The sequence below is a fragment of the Bactrocera neohumeralis genome, chromosome 5, assembly GCF_024586455.1.
Source record: "Bactrocera neohumeralis isolate Rockhampton chromosome 5, APGP_CSIRO_Bneo_wtdbg2-racon-allhic-juicebox.fasta_v2, whole genome shotgun sequence".
Classification (NCBI taxonomy): domain Eukaryota; kingdom Metazoa; phylum Arthropoda; class Insecta; order Diptera; family Tephritidae; genus Bactrocera; species Bactrocera neohumeralis.
Window position 1 is genome coordinate 54,487,317 of NC_065922.1, and position 17,674 is coordinate 54,504,990.

The following is a 17,674-nucleotide window of genomic DNA, read 5'->3' on the forward strand; positions in this document are numbered from 1 at the left end:
AAGTTATTAACTTATATGCGCAAAACTAAATTGAATATAATCAAACATTTTAGACTCATATAAAATTTATTTTGCATTATAAACTATATATATTATATTACTTTAGTTAACTTAACTGCAAATGTATAATACAACGTTCGGTAAGTATTGTTACTACATGTTCAGCAGTCGCTAATCCTAGCACTTCGCCAGCGTCTTCAAGTGTTATTAAATGCTGCTTGCCTATTTTAACTTGTGGACCATTACGGTTTCTCAATCCATCTGCTCCGTCGTAATTTGATTTGTAAAGGAAAACATGACGATGCGATTCACAAATAATTGCGTAGTTTAAATCTGGTGAGCAATCAACGAACTTTCGTTGTTGTTTGGAAGCTTGCACATATCCAAATGCATGCAAGTTGCCCTCATGCCGAAGAGACCAATCTTCAGGTTTGGACGGATTATACTGCTGCAGCCAAAGCCCAGCATCAACGTCTTGTCTTATCGCCAAAGCGTTAGGAAACCCGGGACGCAAAATAGTGGAAAATATCGGAGGCGTTGATCCGAACAAAACAGCGTGTGTAACCGACTTACTTGGCATATGATAGCGACCTTCAAAATGTACATAAATAATAATTTTATATAAAAATGGTTTAAAATTGATGCTTACTCACCAATTTTGATTTCATCGTCGATAGTACCCATTGGAAAGTCACAATCTTCGATAGGTGTCTCTAAATTTGCTATAGGCTTTTGATCGATAGGCCAATCGGATTGTCTGCTATCATCCAACGTTTCTTTAGGCCCAGCATTATTTTTGAGTAGTGATAACCAGCTCGAAGATTGATTTTGTTTAACTAGAGTTATTTGTAAATAATTGTTTTCCTAAAAATAACAAAAATTAGTAAAAAAAATTTATAATAAATATCATAAATAACATACGATAGTCCATGTCGTCAACTCTTGATCAATCTTATCGTATAGCTCATTATCAAGAAGCACTTCCTCGCCTACTTTTACAGTGAGTTTATTAGCGACGTATTTTATCTTATAATCTGATCTTTCTTTCCCTTCCTTAACGTCAAATTTGATAATGATGTCTTCGTCTGTTTGTGACCAAGTGTAGCCCCCAATTTCATAATTTTCATCGTGAAGCTCAGCGTTTTCAACATTAATTTCGCAACTACCATTCGTTTTTTTAGAACGAAAACTATATTCATGATTCGAGCATATAATCAGGGATTCCGCACGCGGTTCAAAAGCACAGTAATACAAAGATCCTTTACCTTCAAGGGTATCAATCACCGAAAAATCCCAGTTTTCATTTTGTATCCATTTTCCCCAATGCAAGTGCATGAAATGACTTGATCCACCCGCAGTGATGTTGTCTATCCTCTTAACTCTACCAATTGCCATACTGATTTGTTTTTTCTCCTGCACAATATCCAAGCGGCAATCAAATAGCATAAAATTACGCTCTCCCAGCGCCTCATTGTTTAAGTTCGTTTCGGCAATCAAAATCCATTCGGTTGCCTTAAGACGATCTTTGGTGTCTAATAAATAAATGCTTTGAATACCATCGCATATAACACAGTACTTTTCAGATATAAAGCGCATGGAATAATTGTAATCTCCTTTCACACGTGTAGCAGCCGTATTCAGGCGATATACGATTTGCATTGATTCACCACGACCGGTTGATTCATTATAAACAGTCCTTATAATTTCTCCAAGGCGACTAATATAATAGCAAATTGTACGAGACCAAGGATCCACATGCAGCAAATTTTGCATGGAGAAAAGTTCCGCGTGCAATAGAGAGTACCTTAAGAATGTCTATATATATTAGAGTGCTGAGTGCTATAAATCGGTTATATATATTTACATACTGGTCTTCATTGGTTTCAGCTCTAAAAGGAAGGGAAGACAGCTCCTGGCGTAATAGTGGCACCGGATCTAACGATAACTTGTAACCTTCGAAATTGTTTCGTATGAGATTACGATCTGGACGCAATTCTACAATTTTAGACATTTCAAAATTTTTATTTCAGCATACAAAGAAAACAAATTGTTGAAAAATGTAATTTCGGCTTTTTAATATATGACGTTTCCGTAAACAAATAAACACATGTTTTGGCTGTGTTTAGCACTTTTTGCATTTTGGAGATGCCACTTTTAATTATTAATAGTGACAAAAATGGTTTCGTTCACCAGGATAGAAATGTTTACTGCTTAATGATGAACAATTTCAAAACGTTATTAAAACTACTATCAATTTTATCGAATTGAAATATTCTAACTCTTTGATAGTTCGCTATTTACCAAATTATGTGGTTACATTACGTTCTCTGATTACAGTATTTTTCGCTATCCTTTTTTATCAAACTCTGCCACACTGGTACAGCAGATCCAGTTTGACATTTTATTTCATTTAGTTTTTCTTTATTTTGATTCCCGACTTTCATTACAGTATCCTTTTTATCCAGAACCTATAGGAAATGGGTGGGTAAATTTTCAGGCATTCTGTATGATTCTCTGTTTGCCTTCATATCATTTATATGTGGCATTTGGAAAAATTAGTTTGATTAGAAAATCTAAACGTATAATTTTAAACTTTGTGGAAAATTTGTGTTATTTGCTTTCAGTGTATGTAAATTTGAATAAGTTGTAAACAAAATTTGAAAAATTCGGAAAAAATTTGAAGCAAATAATAATTTAAGTGTGCATACATACATATATAAAAAGTTTTGGTTTTAAGGACTTTTTATTGCATTGCTTGTGTTGACGCCTAGCGTTCCTATATTGTTACTTAAATAATACACACCGCGTCAATGTAAAAGAGAAATAAAATCAAGAAGTCCAAATTACGTCCTTGGCTAGAAAATGGGTAAGTTGTAAGTAAATAAGGAAACGAAATGCATAAAAAGCGTGGCTAATAATCGTGGTGCAGGATGTGTACAATAACTAAACTGAAAGTCATGTGTGTACGTTGATGGGAAATGGGGGTGGTGCTGGTGTGAGAACTGCATTATGAGCAAATTTGGCAATTTCACACCGTTGCCTTCTGCTTTCCGCATTCTAACTTGCCAAATCGGGCAAGTATTTGAAGCTTCGAATTGGAAACAAACACGCTTAGTGCCTTGGGCCGCAGCTTCTGCTGCAGACGTGCTTTTGTTATTGTGTTGTTTTTATTCACATTTTACCTGTCATATTTGTCTATTATGTATTTATCAATTTAACTGAATAATTTACTCATACCTTTTAATAATATCCTGTATTCTCTATTTTCGTTGCTTACATTTCTTGGAATATCTTGTTGGGTTTCGTGCGCGTAGAAAGCATCGAAATGCTTAAAGCACTTTACGACTTCCAGGCGGTCTATCCCAAAACGATAAGCTTCGATGAAGGAGAATACTTCATACTATACCAGACTTCAGCACGTCAACGGAACTGGTGGCAAGTAGTTAGCATGAAAGGCAATATTGGTTTTGTGCCATCAAATTACGTAATGAAAATTAAGGTAAGTCTCTCCATGTTTTGTCTGCCTCAACATTAAAAGCGGTCGGTTATTAATATTGTACTTACAAAAATATGCGGAATAATAATTAATAGCAGTCGGCTATTGTGTAACTCAAATTTAGGGGTGTGGTCAGCACAATTCATTGCAATATTTACAAAGTTTAAGTTGCCAACTCTATTCCTAGTGACGTAGGTCGGAATATTCACTTTATACGTATACGAACAGTTAAATTTCGAGTGTGGAGGAAATAAATACTTAAAGTGTTAAAACCAAGGCAGAAGTCGGTAATAAACTTCAGATATTGTGCGGTATTAATCATAAATCCTTAAATTTGGCATTTAATGAATAAATATTTTGTTTTCTTATTTATTATAAGTGTTTATAGTCCATAACTGATAAATCTTAATAGAGTTAATCAGAGTGTATTGTTCATGCTCAACCTAAACCGTCGTAAAATACATATGAGTAGAAACAAGATCGTTTATTTCGATATATTTAACAGAGTTTTAGTTATATAGTCTTTGATTTGATTTATTAACCTTTTGAGAAAGCGATTATAGCTTATAGAGCTACTCATAAAACAACAATAACGGAAAATTTCTCTTTATGATTGATTATGATGCATTTCAACGATTTCAAGCCACTAAGTTGTTTATTTATAGATCATACAGATTACAATAAAACACAAACAGCTATGTTATTATCGAAATTTTAAAATGTTTTTCTTATTTTGAAACTGTAATATTTGTTAGCTACAACTTTTTGTAGAACCGCTGAGAAAATGGTAAGATGCAGGAAAGCTATGTATAATTAGCATTTATTAATAATAAATATTTCACATCTTTACGAAATTGCTGAAAATATGTAATCAATGTACACATATGCTTATATCAGCTTAGAAGTTAGTAATTTTATAACTTTTAAAAGATTTTAATTTTTGAAATAGCAAAATCTCGTTCCACAATGCAATATATGTATGTATAAATATATAAACAAAAAGGTACATACATACTAGTATGCATCTACTTTATTCTAAGATTACATAAGGGCATTTAAAATTGGCAAGCGAATCCTTCCAAATTTGTCAGAAATCATTTTCTTATGCAACGAAGCAGAAGCAACACAACTACTCATAGCGCTGCACTTCTGTTCGATTTCGTATTCCTTATTTATATAGCAGCTATATTTCATATTAAAAAAAAATACTTATAGAGGTCTGTAAATTCAATATTTGAAAATAAAATATCTAAAAACTAAATCAAGTTTCAAAAAGGGTTATGAATTTAAATGCAAAGTTTTACTGCCAAAACGGGCCTAATGAAAAATAATCACAATGACATTATAAATTTAATTTCCAAATGCAGTAACATATTTAAAAATATCTTTCAAATGGTGGCCATTTTGCATTATATCCTTCTCGCTTCATATGCATAGTATATTGATTAATTCTTTAATTATACTAATATACTAATATACTTTTCACTTTTACTTTGCCCTTTTTACTGCGTCCGCTTGTACTTTAATGCTTGTCAGTACACAGCATGTGCATTGAAGTACGAATAGCGTTTGTATGTATGCACATACTCAACCTATAATTACCCATGAAGATTGCCTCTTTTTCGGATTTACTTGTCTCCCGGAGCTGCAGCTGTTGATGATAGCATCAGTGAGTGGATAAAATGCAACTTGAGGGTTATTGACACCAATATTCGGACAAAACCTCATTGTTAAGCATTATAGAGCGACTCTATAGCGCTGAATATATTTATAATAGTGCTTAGATATGTATGTGTGAAGATGCCTGCTTACACACTTTTACCTATTTCATTGATTTAAGAATTTTAATGTGTCAAAATTGGGTTCTTCTTTTGTTGCACTAAAGGATGCTTTGATTTCGTATTTGTATATAACTTACAGTGCCGGACAGAGAAATCCGGACAAAAAGAATAATATGTATATTTTTTGTTATTTTCATTGATCAATAATCAAACGATTTTGTTAGTTAATCGGAACAATTATTTCCAAGCTTTGGGTTTTTCTCCGTCAATCAATCATAAAGAGAATTTTTTTATTAGTTAAATATTGTACTTACTAATTCAAAATTAGCTTTCAATATTTTGATTATATGACAACCTTAAGACTCGTTGGCATATAATCGATTAACTTTTGGAAGACTTCAAGACTTCTCATTGTACTAGACATCCTACAAGATTGCGTCAAGCTTTTCTAAAGCCCTGGGTTTCTTCTTCGTTATTTTAACTTTAAGAACATGGCAAGTGTTCTCTATTGGGTTCAGAAAAAAGTTTTACCTGGTCAGTCCTATCGAGTTATTTCGACTTTATAAAAATATTTTATTGTCTAAAAATTCATACATATGTAGATATTTAAAAGTTTGGTTACCTTTCATAATATAACTAAAAAATAAATCAAAATAATTTTTATTGTTTTGACAGCAGCATTTTAAGGAACATATTTTTCGGCATAAGAAATGTTCTTCAATTGAGGGTTTAAAATTATGTCACACTTCAGTTCTTGCAGTTCCATCTATTAATTCCCAATCTCTAACGTCATAATAACTAAAGCGCGTATTCGGATGCTGCTTGGCTGACGGTCCGTCATAGGCCAAGCTCAAACGTTTATTTTGCATTAATCAAAATGGACTCGACCTGATTATAAAAATTGACCCGACCTGATTACAAAAATATATTCACTATTTTTAATATAAATTATCGCCTTAAAAATATGCTCCCTTTTGGCCAATATAAGTAGGCCAACGTTTTATCCAATTTTCGATTGATTCATAAACCCACTTCCACATTATTGTTGTTGTAGCGGCATAAAACATTCCTAAAGCAATTTCGAGGAAGGTGCCGTGTTGACAGTCTTTGGCCGGATAAAAATCCGTATCCGTTTCGGTTACTTAGACCCGAATGCCGTGGGAACGGATTAAGTTCCACGTCACCTCCAATTTTCAGTTAGATAACTCAAGGATCCTCCCCAAAACTCTGTTGCAACATTTTCAACGATTCCACTGGCGTGATTCCATTGAAAACAAAAAATGTTAAGCAATTTTCCAATACAATTTTTCCCCATAGTAAAAATTACCAGACGAAAAACTCTGTTTATTTAACATTCGTCTAAGTACTATACTGAAAAGATTCTGATATATGTATGTACATATATTTTTTGCGGTATGATTAGATGATCTTTTCGAGCAACTAGTTGTCAACAACGTCATTATTTACCTACGTGTTCCTTGCCTCATAAAGTCATATACATATACCTACATACATAAGTATATACATACATACATATGTACTACGTAATGCTGTTTCCATTGCTGATGGATGTGAATTGACAGTAACAGCTGTATTTTTGGGTTTTCCGTCATTTAAATTTAGTCTGTTCTATTTATTTACTTTTAATTTGCAAATAATATTTTCATCACAAAGCATTGCAAAAATTTTTTATTGATTTACTTCTATACTAAAGAACCGGTTTGTGAGCAACATAATATTCCTTAACTGTTATAATTAGTACTTAGTACTTGCTTTGTTGTCACATGTGTGACCTTATTCAATTAACATACCATTATACATATGTATGTATGTGTGCTGCCATCAATCTAATTTGCAAAATCTACGCATATATTGTCATTGAGGGCGTCCGCGTCGTCATCCGCGTCCCCAAAAGAAATGTGAACCTCAATATGGTTTTCCAGATGGTAAAAAAAATGACTTCAAATAATTACACCGAATACCATTTCAAATGTTTGGTTAAAGAAAAAATATAGTCTCTTCCCGTTGTTGTTTAACTTCTACATCTCGAAACTCCCTCAACCACCATTCCTCAATCACCTTGGGAAATGGAATTGATGGTATGTGCTCAAAAGAAAACGGCTATCTATTCGACCTTTCTCGCTTTGCCGTAGAAACGTTGTTAGCAACATGCAAGGCAATCGGCTGGCCGGTCCTTAACTACGCCGCACCAATATGGTCGCCTGGATGCAGAGAAACGCAGACGAGGAAGCTACAGACATGTCAGAACACTGCACTTCGGACTACAACGGGTTACCTCTTGATGTCTCCCATTGAACATCTGTACTGTGAGGCCCGGATGCTAACAGTTAAGGAGCAGAATGAACTCCTCTTTAAGCAGTTTCGCCTGCATCCCTGCAGTCATCTGATTGTAACGAAACCACCACCTAAAAGCATTAAGAGGGCGCAGCTCCGTTCTGGATACTGTAGCAATATGTTGAGTCTAAGTGAGTCCTTGTGAGTTAGGAGAGGGCACAATAGACCTAAGGTCGCGGTGCATTCCTCATTTACTTATCTATCTATCTATTGTAGCAGGTTAAACTCCTACTTATCCAGAATAGACCCCTGCATATCCAACATATGTCCTGCGTGCAATGAGTCTCCGCATGACACTGGCCACCTCTTTGCAACTCAACCCCACTCATCTGACACCCTCTTTCCTTTGGTCCGCCCCCGTCGAAACAGTACATTTCCTCCCTTTAGATGACGTCGACGACAGCCTAGATAATCCTTATCATCATAACCGGGATTAGATATCCGTTAGAACAACAACAACAGCATCAAGAGGAACAACACTACAACAATAACAACAGCATCAAGAGGTCCTTCCTCAACTAAGTCGACAACATAAACAAAACGTCGACCAGACTTCGGACGAAACAAACTTTAGACATGCACTGATCGCCATTCACGTTGGAGTTATAAACACCTTCAGCGACTCCCTCTCAGTGAATGACGTACTTCGAGGCAAATCACCAGCCATTACAGACGAAGAGCTCGAGTTACCGCGAAAATCGAGATTGACCCTTGCGTAGCTTTGTTCTAGATATTGTAAGTGGTTTAACTCTTCCTTATCTCGGTATGACTATTAACACAAAGAACTTTGTGTGGCGTCATTTGCGAAATGGTTTATTTTGCAATGTATTTAATCACTAACTAGAGCGAGGTGCGATCCTGTATCTCTTCTATCGCTGCCATAAGACACATGAACATGCAAGCCCCAACATATTTTAGAACTGCTACTCGACTGTAGTCCGTGAAGACTTTGAAGCTCTAGTCACTGGGTCGTGAGTGATTATTGTTCTCAATATCATGGTGTGCATTCATCTAAAGACACCAGGCTTGCAACTTCAGGATTTGTCAGCCAGTCGTTTGCACATTATATATGCTTTTACGCAACGAGCAACCATTGAAGGTACAAAACTATTATCAAACAAACACCAATTTCCTACAAGGTTGGTGATAACCCAAAAGCATATGAAGAAGAAATTACATACATATATACATATATTGTTTTGATTGACGCTTTGGGATCTTACATGGATATGTAATGGAGTGTGCTGAATGCTTGACTGCCCTTGTTGCATTTTTTTTTATTGTAATAGTTATTCCAAGCCTTGGTAATTTTAGACATTGTCTTCCATATTATTTGTTAGTAGATCTAGATATAAACTCTATTGGACTTGAACCCTGGGGAAAAGGTTATTAGATGAATGGGTTTGAATGATCATGAAAACAGATGGCTGCTGTCTTTGTTGTGCAAATGTTATTTGGATTCCACGACCCACCTCGAGCCCTTTGTTTCCTAAAGATGTTGATTTGATTGCTAGGGTTAGGTTAGGTTAGATGGCTGATCTAGAGAGATCGCGCGTGGACTGCGATATGTAGTCCTTTGTGAAGCCATAGAAAATAAGAACTCCTGTGTTCGAACTTATATTTCCATTCCCGTCAGTGCGGTGGGATGTCTGAAGGTATGCGCTCCCAAGTGTTTAAGTCTTGACCTCTGAAACGCAGAACAGTCAAGAAGGAAGTGTTGAGTTGCTTCCGACTCATCTTCCATACATCTTCTGCAGATGGTGTTTGGTAAGAGCCAGCCTTACTGCGTAGACGCCAATAGGACAATGGCCTGTTAAATGCCACACATTTGGTAAGAGGCAAGCCTTACTCACGGCAAAGAGATCACTAGATTTCTGGCGGTCTTGGGCCAAAAGGCTTTTGCGACAACGCGGAGCCCAGCTATCTTATCACAAAGAGTTGACAGTCTTTGAGCGGATAAAAATGTGGGTTCGTTTTGGTTACCTAGACCCGACTGCCGTGGGAAAGGTGTACATGTAGTACCTGAAAGCGGCCTTCGCTTAGCTGTATATGAAAATACTATATTTTGTTTTTATTTTGAGATTAAAAATCCATAAAATATTTTTGGAGAATACTGTCGAGTTTGCAACCCTTCCTTAGAGAAAAATCCAAGTGTTTTCCATTTACCACTATTACTACTATATCTTGTCATTGACTTTATTCATGGTCATTTGGCGAAAATCATTGGTAATATTTTTTCTTAGTTTGATATAATTATTTACTTAAAGAAAAATATTCGAAACTAACCTCAAGTACACTAATATGTCACTAAAAATTTTTCTCAACACCATTTTGAAGGTGGAACCGGATTTTCTCATCAGTTTCCTCAACTCCTCAATTGAGTCACTTGAAAAGTCGAAAGAGACGGAAATCAATGGAATTATGCCCAAAGAAGAACTATTGGAGCGGCTGCGCGAAAAGAAAATGGCCATGGAGAGAGTTTACTTGGTAAAATAATATGAACCTAAAAAGATAATATATTACTTCATGATATTACTTCATATATACATATATGTGCATTTGTATTGCAGGACTACTCAGAACGTGACTGCGACTCTTCCTTGTCTTTTTCGCAAAGTATTAGCGAGAAAAACTGCTCCAAATCGTATAGTAATCGTGCCACTTCCGCTTCAGCGCAGCCAACACCGCACAGTCCACTAAGTCCACCGCGTTCAAATCGCTTGGATAGCAATAAAAAATCGATGTCTAGCCCAGCTGTCGGTATTGTGTTGCCACAAATTATGCAAGAATCCAATAGCATGGGCACGATGCAGATACAGACACAGCAATCACAACAGCAACAGCAGCAGCAGCAGCAACAACAACAACAACAGTCACAGCAATCGCAAACACAAACACAGAGCAGCAATAAAGCCAGTGATATCACACAGGATAACAGTGTCACATCAGAGCCTTCAGAGACTACCACAACTACAACGACAACAAGCGAAGATGTGGTGACCACATACAAAGAAACTAGTCAACGTGAATCGCCCGGCCAGAGCCATGCCAAACAGAATGGCAGCGAGCGAAAATGTGAGGCGGGCGACGCTAATGGCAGTGGCGGTGGGGGTAATAGCTGCAACGGTGCTGCTGTTACCGGCAATGGTATAACTGGCGGCACAAATACCTTAACTGATACCAGTGAGCATTTCAATGATGAGAAATTCGTTGAGAAATCCGAAGGCAGTGAACCGGCAAGCGATGGACGCGACGTTGCAACGTTGGCAAACGATGGACGTGGTGACTTTACCAACAGTGTTGAGAATAGCCAAGCGCTGGATAGTGAGGAATTAGCTGTGCAGCAGGCTTTGCCAGCAGGTGCTTCCGGTACTACTATAGTTACCACAAATACAGCTGCATATGGCGTGACACGCGCTGATTTGAAAGTGGAATCCTCTGATGTTTATCAAATTGTAGATATAATAAGGCGTAATACGAATTTAAGCTTCGATTTGTCATGCGAAGCTTTACGCGTGGTCCTCACTAGCCTAGAGCAATTATATAACGGTGCCATAAATCCATACTTAGAGGCTGTGGCGATACATGTAACCGACAAAGTGGAGACACCAAAAGCATTGTTGGGCATGACGCATGACTCGAAACGTCTTCAGTACATATTCTCGCAGCTGGCGGATTGTAAAAACGATACGGAGCAACGTTCGTGGATGCTGTACGAAGATGAGGATGACATAATACAATTTCTGGAGGAACTAGTGGAAATTTTGGTAATTTTGGTGAAAATTTACAACAAATCAAATTTTTTTACAAACAATTTTTTTATTTTAGAATAATGCCGACGAAAATATTAGTTGTTATGAAATGTCGTGCGACCAGTACCAGGTGCTTATTAATCTAGTGCAGTATTATCAAATGGAAACGCGTTGGCCTATTAAACAGCTATTGCTGAAGACTTTTACCGCTGCTTGCCATTTGGACCATATTATAGTCGATATTTTACTTACATCTGTATTGCCATTAGAAATTGTGAGTTCAAGTGATTTTCTCTTTTGTTAAAATTTTCATGGTAATTTCACAAATTTCCTATATTTCAGGTAGAAGATATGAAAACCAATTTTGCCAACTTAGATAAATTTAAGAAACTTGTCAAAATGTTAACAATCATCTTTTCATTAGGTCAACCAATGCCAGTAAATCATCAAGGTGCGTAAAAAATCAGTTAGGCTTGAAATCAGCGATTTCAAAATCCCAAAATTCACAATCCACCCATAAAATAACCCTGACGAATCCAAAGGCGGGTATCATCAGTTCTTACCTTACGAACTTTTTGTTTGTAGTGGCGGCCTTCGTTTGCGTTTTAAAAAATACTCCGGGCTGATTTTTGTTGTTGTGGCAGCAGAATTCTGCCGAGTTGACAGTGGACCTTGACCTTGGACACATAAAATCCGGGTTCGTCCCGGTTACGTAGACGCGACTGTCGTGGGAACGGAGACCTGGCCGATGCAACACCGGGGTGGCATCTGTTCTTACGCTAAGAACTCCTTTTTGCAATGGCGGCCTTCGGCTCTCGTTTAAAAAATAACCCTGACCAATCCAACACCGGGATGTTCTATAAAGATTATCCGGACTCTGCTTAGGGGAAAGCTATAAGTTAACTGTTGTTGTTGTTGCTGTTGTACCGAGTACATAGACTTTGTTTGGGCAAAAGTAAAATGTTAGCTCTCATCGAGGTCTCTTAACGGGAGACCGAGGAAACGAGCAGTTTCGACGGGTTCGGATCAAAGGAAAGGAGTTGGCTTTATGGAGCATGAAAAAAGGTGATTAGTATGGTGCGGGCACTTGTTGCATGCAGGACATAAGTTGGGTATGTCAGTTTCTATTCGGGATAGGTAGGAGTTTAACATTTAGCACTTCCCAAACCAAAGCTGCGCTAGGGTAAAAAAAAGTTAAATGTCATCGAAGTCATTTAACGGTAGGCCCTGGAAACGTGATGTTTCTACGGGTTCGGACCAAAGGAAGAAACGGGTTAAGAGAGCCAGCTTCATAGAGCATGCAAAGGGGTGATTAGTGTTATGCCTGGACTCAGTTTCTAACCCGAGCTGTCGCCAGTTTTTTCGCTTATAACTTCTTTTTGGGGATGTAAATTTGTGGATTTCGAGTTAGGGGTTTGTAATTTGGGGATTTGGTGTTTGGGAATTGAATTTTTCGGGATTTCAATTCTCTGCCTAAAAATTGTAATAACTTGTATTAAATATTAATAACTACAAATTATTGCTTTCAGATTATCTTGGTGTGCACTTTGCGAGTTTCCTTTTAGAAATCGTTGAAGGCAACAATCCGGAAACTCTAGTTGATATGGTTATATCCTTAATATTGGCATTCAATCTACAATTCACCGACTTTTCGCAAAACGTTGTCGTTGAAGCCATGCAAAGCTTGCCCAGCGCTAAAATATTCACTGAGAAAATACTGTTATTATTAAATAGAGAAGGTAACTACAACATTTTCTTTCATATATCCATATTAACTTTTGCTCGCTTTGCAGAAGATCCAATCAAGTTGTTGAAACACTCAACGGATACCATGAATTCAGTGCTCAAAATGTTTATCGATATCTTCAGCAATCCCGATACGGCTGGCATGTTTTACACGAATGACAACAAAGTGCTCATTGATATTTTGGTGCGACAATTGTCCGATTTGTGTGCCGGTAATCCGGTAAGTGGCTAAAATTACGTAGTATATACATATTAGTAAAATAGCTGGGTACATCTAATGGTTCGTGTCAATGCTAAATCCGTACCAAATGGCCTGAATCCTCAAGTAGAGGTCGCAAAAGAGATGCTTGAATGATTGACGTCGAAACTAACAATGAACCGAGCCCCAATTCAGCGAATGGGGCTCCAAAAATGACCTGACATCGAAAAAATCAAGCCATTGAAAGCACTGAAAGCCATCCCTGCCATGGCTTATAACAATTGTGGGGAACATTTGATTAATCGGCTCATAACCCTAGGACATTGTCCAGTTGAAATTTAATCAAAGCGATGATACGAATTTATTTGGCAGTGATAGTAGAAAATTTGAAGTTAATCATATTTTGGTTAATGTATGTTTGAAGTTTATTGCGTCCGACGTCTGGTCGGCGTATTGTTTCATGTCGTCGACGTGGTTGAGGAAATACCTCTTGATGCTCCTAGGATGCAAGTGAATGCAGGGATGATTTCTACGAAAACCGCCCCACCAGAAACTGCTTGGAAAGGGGTTCATTATGCTCCTTAACTGTCTCTTGTCTCTTCCCCATTTCCCCATGTGCTGCCGGCTAGCGGCTTAAGGATTTTGTTACGGCTTTGACTGTCGAATGTCCCACCTAAAATCTTAAAATCCATCCAAGACTGTATTTTCGGATATCTAACCACGTTTGTATCTGTGAGTTTTAGATCTAACCCACGTGTCGTCATTGTAGTCATTTAAGTGGTGGATAATAGTCATATGCAACCTTTTTTCAGTTATAGCCAAATATTATTTGTACAACTTACGAGAGTTTCTAGCGTTTGGTCATGGTCTTACTTATTCCCTACTTCTTCTAACTTCAGCTGTGGTTTCTTCTTACAGATGCGTCGTTGCTACTTGGAACTATGTCGACGCATTCTACGCAATACTAATTATGCTGAGCACCAGCATCGTAAGCAGGACTTTATGAAAATATTTACACGCATTTTTTGCGAAGAAACCGAGTGCAGCGCTTCAGATCAACAGTTAGTGCGCGAGATCGCTAACGAATTTCCACAATTATTCAAAGCCTAAAGGCTAGAACGGCATTTATGGTAGGGTAGGTTGGGAGGAGGAGAAATGCATTTCGATGACTGAGCTAATTGTAGTAAATTTTTAGTATGGCTATATTATTTACTAAAAACCGTAACATAAATTTAATCTTTATTTTGTAAACAATTCTATTTTGTAATGGAAATTTTAATGCAACTATTATTTTACGTGTGTTTGTCGCTTATTCATTTTGTACATTTACTTTCCATAAACTCGAATTCTCATTGTTAATAATAACAATAAATTAACAAAAAAAAATATTTATTAATATAAATTTAATTATTAGATTCAAGCATTCATACATTAGTATTAAAATCATACCTTATTAAGTACTTGGTCAAGTGCGAAATGTTCTAAATGGCAATGAAGCATACGCTCACACAGCTGGCAACGCCACACCAGTGCATAACAAACATTTGTATGTGTGCATTTGACATGTTGACGGCGCAACAAACAAAAAATAATATTAAACGTAAGCAATTAGTTAAGCAGAAATATTGAAACAGTTTGCAATATTTGAAATTATACCTGAAATATTAGAAAAAATAATTATAAAAAAATAAGTATATTTAATATCGATGTAACATTGTATGAGCCCTCAGTGAGCACGCACTCATTCAAAAGGCTACATGGTTGTTCCAGGAACAAATCATCAAAGGAAATACTCAATTATTTCTGTTTGTCAACACAGAAGCGCGCAGCCAAAGCATAAATTGCACAATAAACTGAAAGTTTTAAACGGTATTTTAAGCGCACCTCGTTAATTATTTAATTATTTTCAAAATACTAACTTCTTACAAAGATCTATATTAGCTTTTTAAAACAACAACAACTAGTCCGACATACAGATATTAATTTATTTTTTTTATTTATAAGCAAACTTACTTTAAGCACTAATGTTTAGAAAGAAATGTAATCGAATTGGCGTTTGCAGCGTGCAGCAGCGGCAGCAACACATTTTTACCTTCTAAAAACAATTCTAATGCAGAACAACGTAACGAATAAACGAAGTTAATAAATATATACAAATATAACAAAAAAAATTTTAAACAATACAATGTTAAATTTGACTATATAATCTATATAATGAAATTAAATAAATGACCATATATTAAATATACATATATATACGGAATATGTTATAGCCAATACTGAAAAATACTGAGAAACTGCAAATTGACAAATTACATATGCATATGGTATAATAAAAATACTATTTATTTAAATTAAAAAAATTTTCTAAACAGTTCTCGATCAGAAATATTAAAAAATATAAACCGTAAAAGTAGACTAAAAAAAATTGAAAACATTTACAGTAAACCTGTACTTAACCACACTGTGTAAACATTTTTTAATGCATTCAAATCAAATACAACATTTATTAAAAACCATAAATTTTAAAATACTGGCATTCCAAATTTATGGCACAACAAATTTTTTTTATTGAAATTTATCAAAATTTTTTGGTATTTTCGTAGAGTTGAAAAAGTTAAGCCTCAGCTGCCCTTGTCAAGATAGTAGTTACCAAATATATGTATGTGTAAAAATTATTGTTATCTATTGTATATATTAAGTTTGTTGTTATATGTACTATATGACTGTTTTTAAATCAATTCAAAAGACATCCAATGGCAAAATGTGTTCAATTCATTTTTGAAAAGTCTACACACACACTAGCACATTTTAATTCGAGATTAAATCAAAAGTTTTAAGGTGAAAGTAATAAAATCATTGTTTTATTCAATAACTCGTTACTGTGTAGTTTATGTGGAGGATGGAGTCATGTGCAGAAGTTCACTCAAGTGAGGAAAGTTATCTGATTGCTATTCACTTGGGAGTGGCTAGAAGCGATTTTTTACATATGGCTCAAGCAGCTCACGACTTCCGGTCCTAGACCAAGTATCCTCTGGGTAGCCTAAGAATATCCGTTTGAAGGCGAGCTAAAGTGAGAAGGCGAAACATCTCCTCCACAGGGTTGTGCGCTGGGTTTGGGACTCGCCACGTAAACAAAACACACCCAATGAAAAACAACAATCAGCCTCGGATGAGAAACCCACCTTTTGATGACGACCATGGCAAACGAATGAAGGATTACGATTTAAGGGCATGCCTCTGAAATGTTTGCTCCCATAATTGGGAAGGTGCCGCTGCCCAGCTGGTTGATGTTCTCGTTAGAGTGAAGGCTGACATCACCGCCGTCCAAGAAATGCGATGGACGGGATAAGGACTGAGGCAAGTAGGTCTTTGTGGCATTTACTACAGTGGCCATATAAAGGAGCGCAAGTTTGGTGTGGGATTCGTGGTGGTATCATTCACTCCGGTAGATGAACGTCTAGCCACAATCCGCATCAAAGCGAAGTTCTTCAACATATCGCTGATTTGCGCCCACGCCCCACGGAAGAGAAGGACGAGGTGACCAAAGATGCCTTCTATGAGCGCTTGTAGCGCACCTATGAGAGCTGCCCCCGTCACGATGTCAAAATCGTGCTTTGAGACTTTAACGCAAGGGTGGGCAAGGAAGGTATCTTTGGCGCAACAGTCGGTAAATTCAGCCTCCACGAGGAAACATCTCCAAATGGGTTGAGGTTGATCACGTTGTGATACACGGAAGGCACGTCTCCAGTGTTCTAGATGAGCGTACGCTCCGAGGTCTTAACATCGACTCGGACCACTATCTTCTTGCAGACAAGATATGCACCCGCCTCTGTGCAGCAAAAAACGCACGTCAACAAACATAAGGGAGGTTCGACTTCGAAAAGCTGCAATAACAACAGACAGCCGAGCGATTATCTACTCGATTTGCACTCCTGCCCTCTGAGAGCACTCGCCAAAAAATCGGTATAAGGGAACTGTGAGATAGCATTTCAAGCTCCTTAAGTACAGCTGTAACCGAAATCATTGGTTTTCGGAAAAAGCAAAAAAAAAAGAAAACAGCTGCTACGACGAGGAGTGCCGTGTCGCAGCGAAAATTAAACAGACTGCTTACCTCGACCACAACACGCACGGGATGGGATAGATACCGAGAGTTGAAGAGGAAAGCGAGACGCATTTGCAGGCAGCAAAAGCGAAATGCGTGAGTATGAAGAGCTTGACAAGCTGGCCGATAAGGGTAATGCTCGAAAATTCTACGAAAAAATGCGGCGACTAACAGAAGGTTTTAAGACCGGAGCATACTCTTGTACTAAAATTATGGAGGGAGAAGGCGAACTCGATTCCC

The 17,674-nt window shown here is 37.0% G+C and overlaps 2 protein-coding genes across 4 annotated transcripts; one reads left to right on the forward strand and one right to left on the reverse strand.

Annotated features, from left to right (window-relative positions):
- Nucleotides 1–47: 47 nt before the first annotated feature.
- On the reverse strand, nucleotides 48–2,118 carry LOC126758852 (nudC domain-containing protein 1). 2 transcript variants are annotated; one of them, XM_050473263.1, is made up of 4 exons: nucleotides 1,869–2,118; nucleotides 922–1,804; nucleotides 654–864; nucleotides 48–591 (listed from the first exon to the last, which is right to left on the reverse strand). In XM_050473263.1, exons 1-4 carry the CDS (start codon nucleotides 2,009–2,011, stop codon nucleotides 107–109), a joined length of 1,722 nt encoding a protein of 573 aa, XP_050329220.1. In that variant the 5' UTR covers nucleotides 2,012–2,118; the 3' UTR covers nucleotides 48–106. The 2 variants fall into 2 exon arrangements, with proteins under 2 accessions (XP_050329220.1, XP_050329221.1); XM_050473264.1 differs by having other exon boundaries at nucleotides 922–1,815; nucleotides 1,869–1,968.
- Nucleotides 2,119–2,526: 408 nt separating this feature from the next.
- On the forward strand, nucleotides 2,527–16,204 carry LOC126758160 (NCK-interacting protein with SH3 domain). Of its 2 annotated transcripts, none has more exons than XM_050472253.1 (9): nucleotides 2,527–2,866; nucleotides 3,315–3,499; nucleotides 9,970–10,119; nucleotides 10,203–11,399; nucleotides 11,461–11,658; nucleotides 11,727–11,835; nucleotides 12,914–13,123; nucleotides 13,178–13,350; nucleotides 14,248–16,204. In XM_050472253.1, the coding sequence occupies exons 1-9, from the start codon at nucleotides 2,863–2,865 to the stop codon at nucleotides 14,437–14,439; spliced, it is 2,418 nt and encodes an 805-aa protein (XP_050328210.1). In that variant the 5' UTR covers nucleotides 2,527–2,862; the 3' UTR covers nucleotides 14,440–16,204. The 2 variants fall into 2 exon arrangements, with proteins under 2 accessions (XP_050328210.1, XP_050328211.1); XM_050472254.1 differs by lacking the exon at nucleotides 2,527–2,866 and adding an exon at nucleotides 2,927–3,202.
- Nucleotides 16,205–17,674: the final 1,470 nt, after the last annotated feature.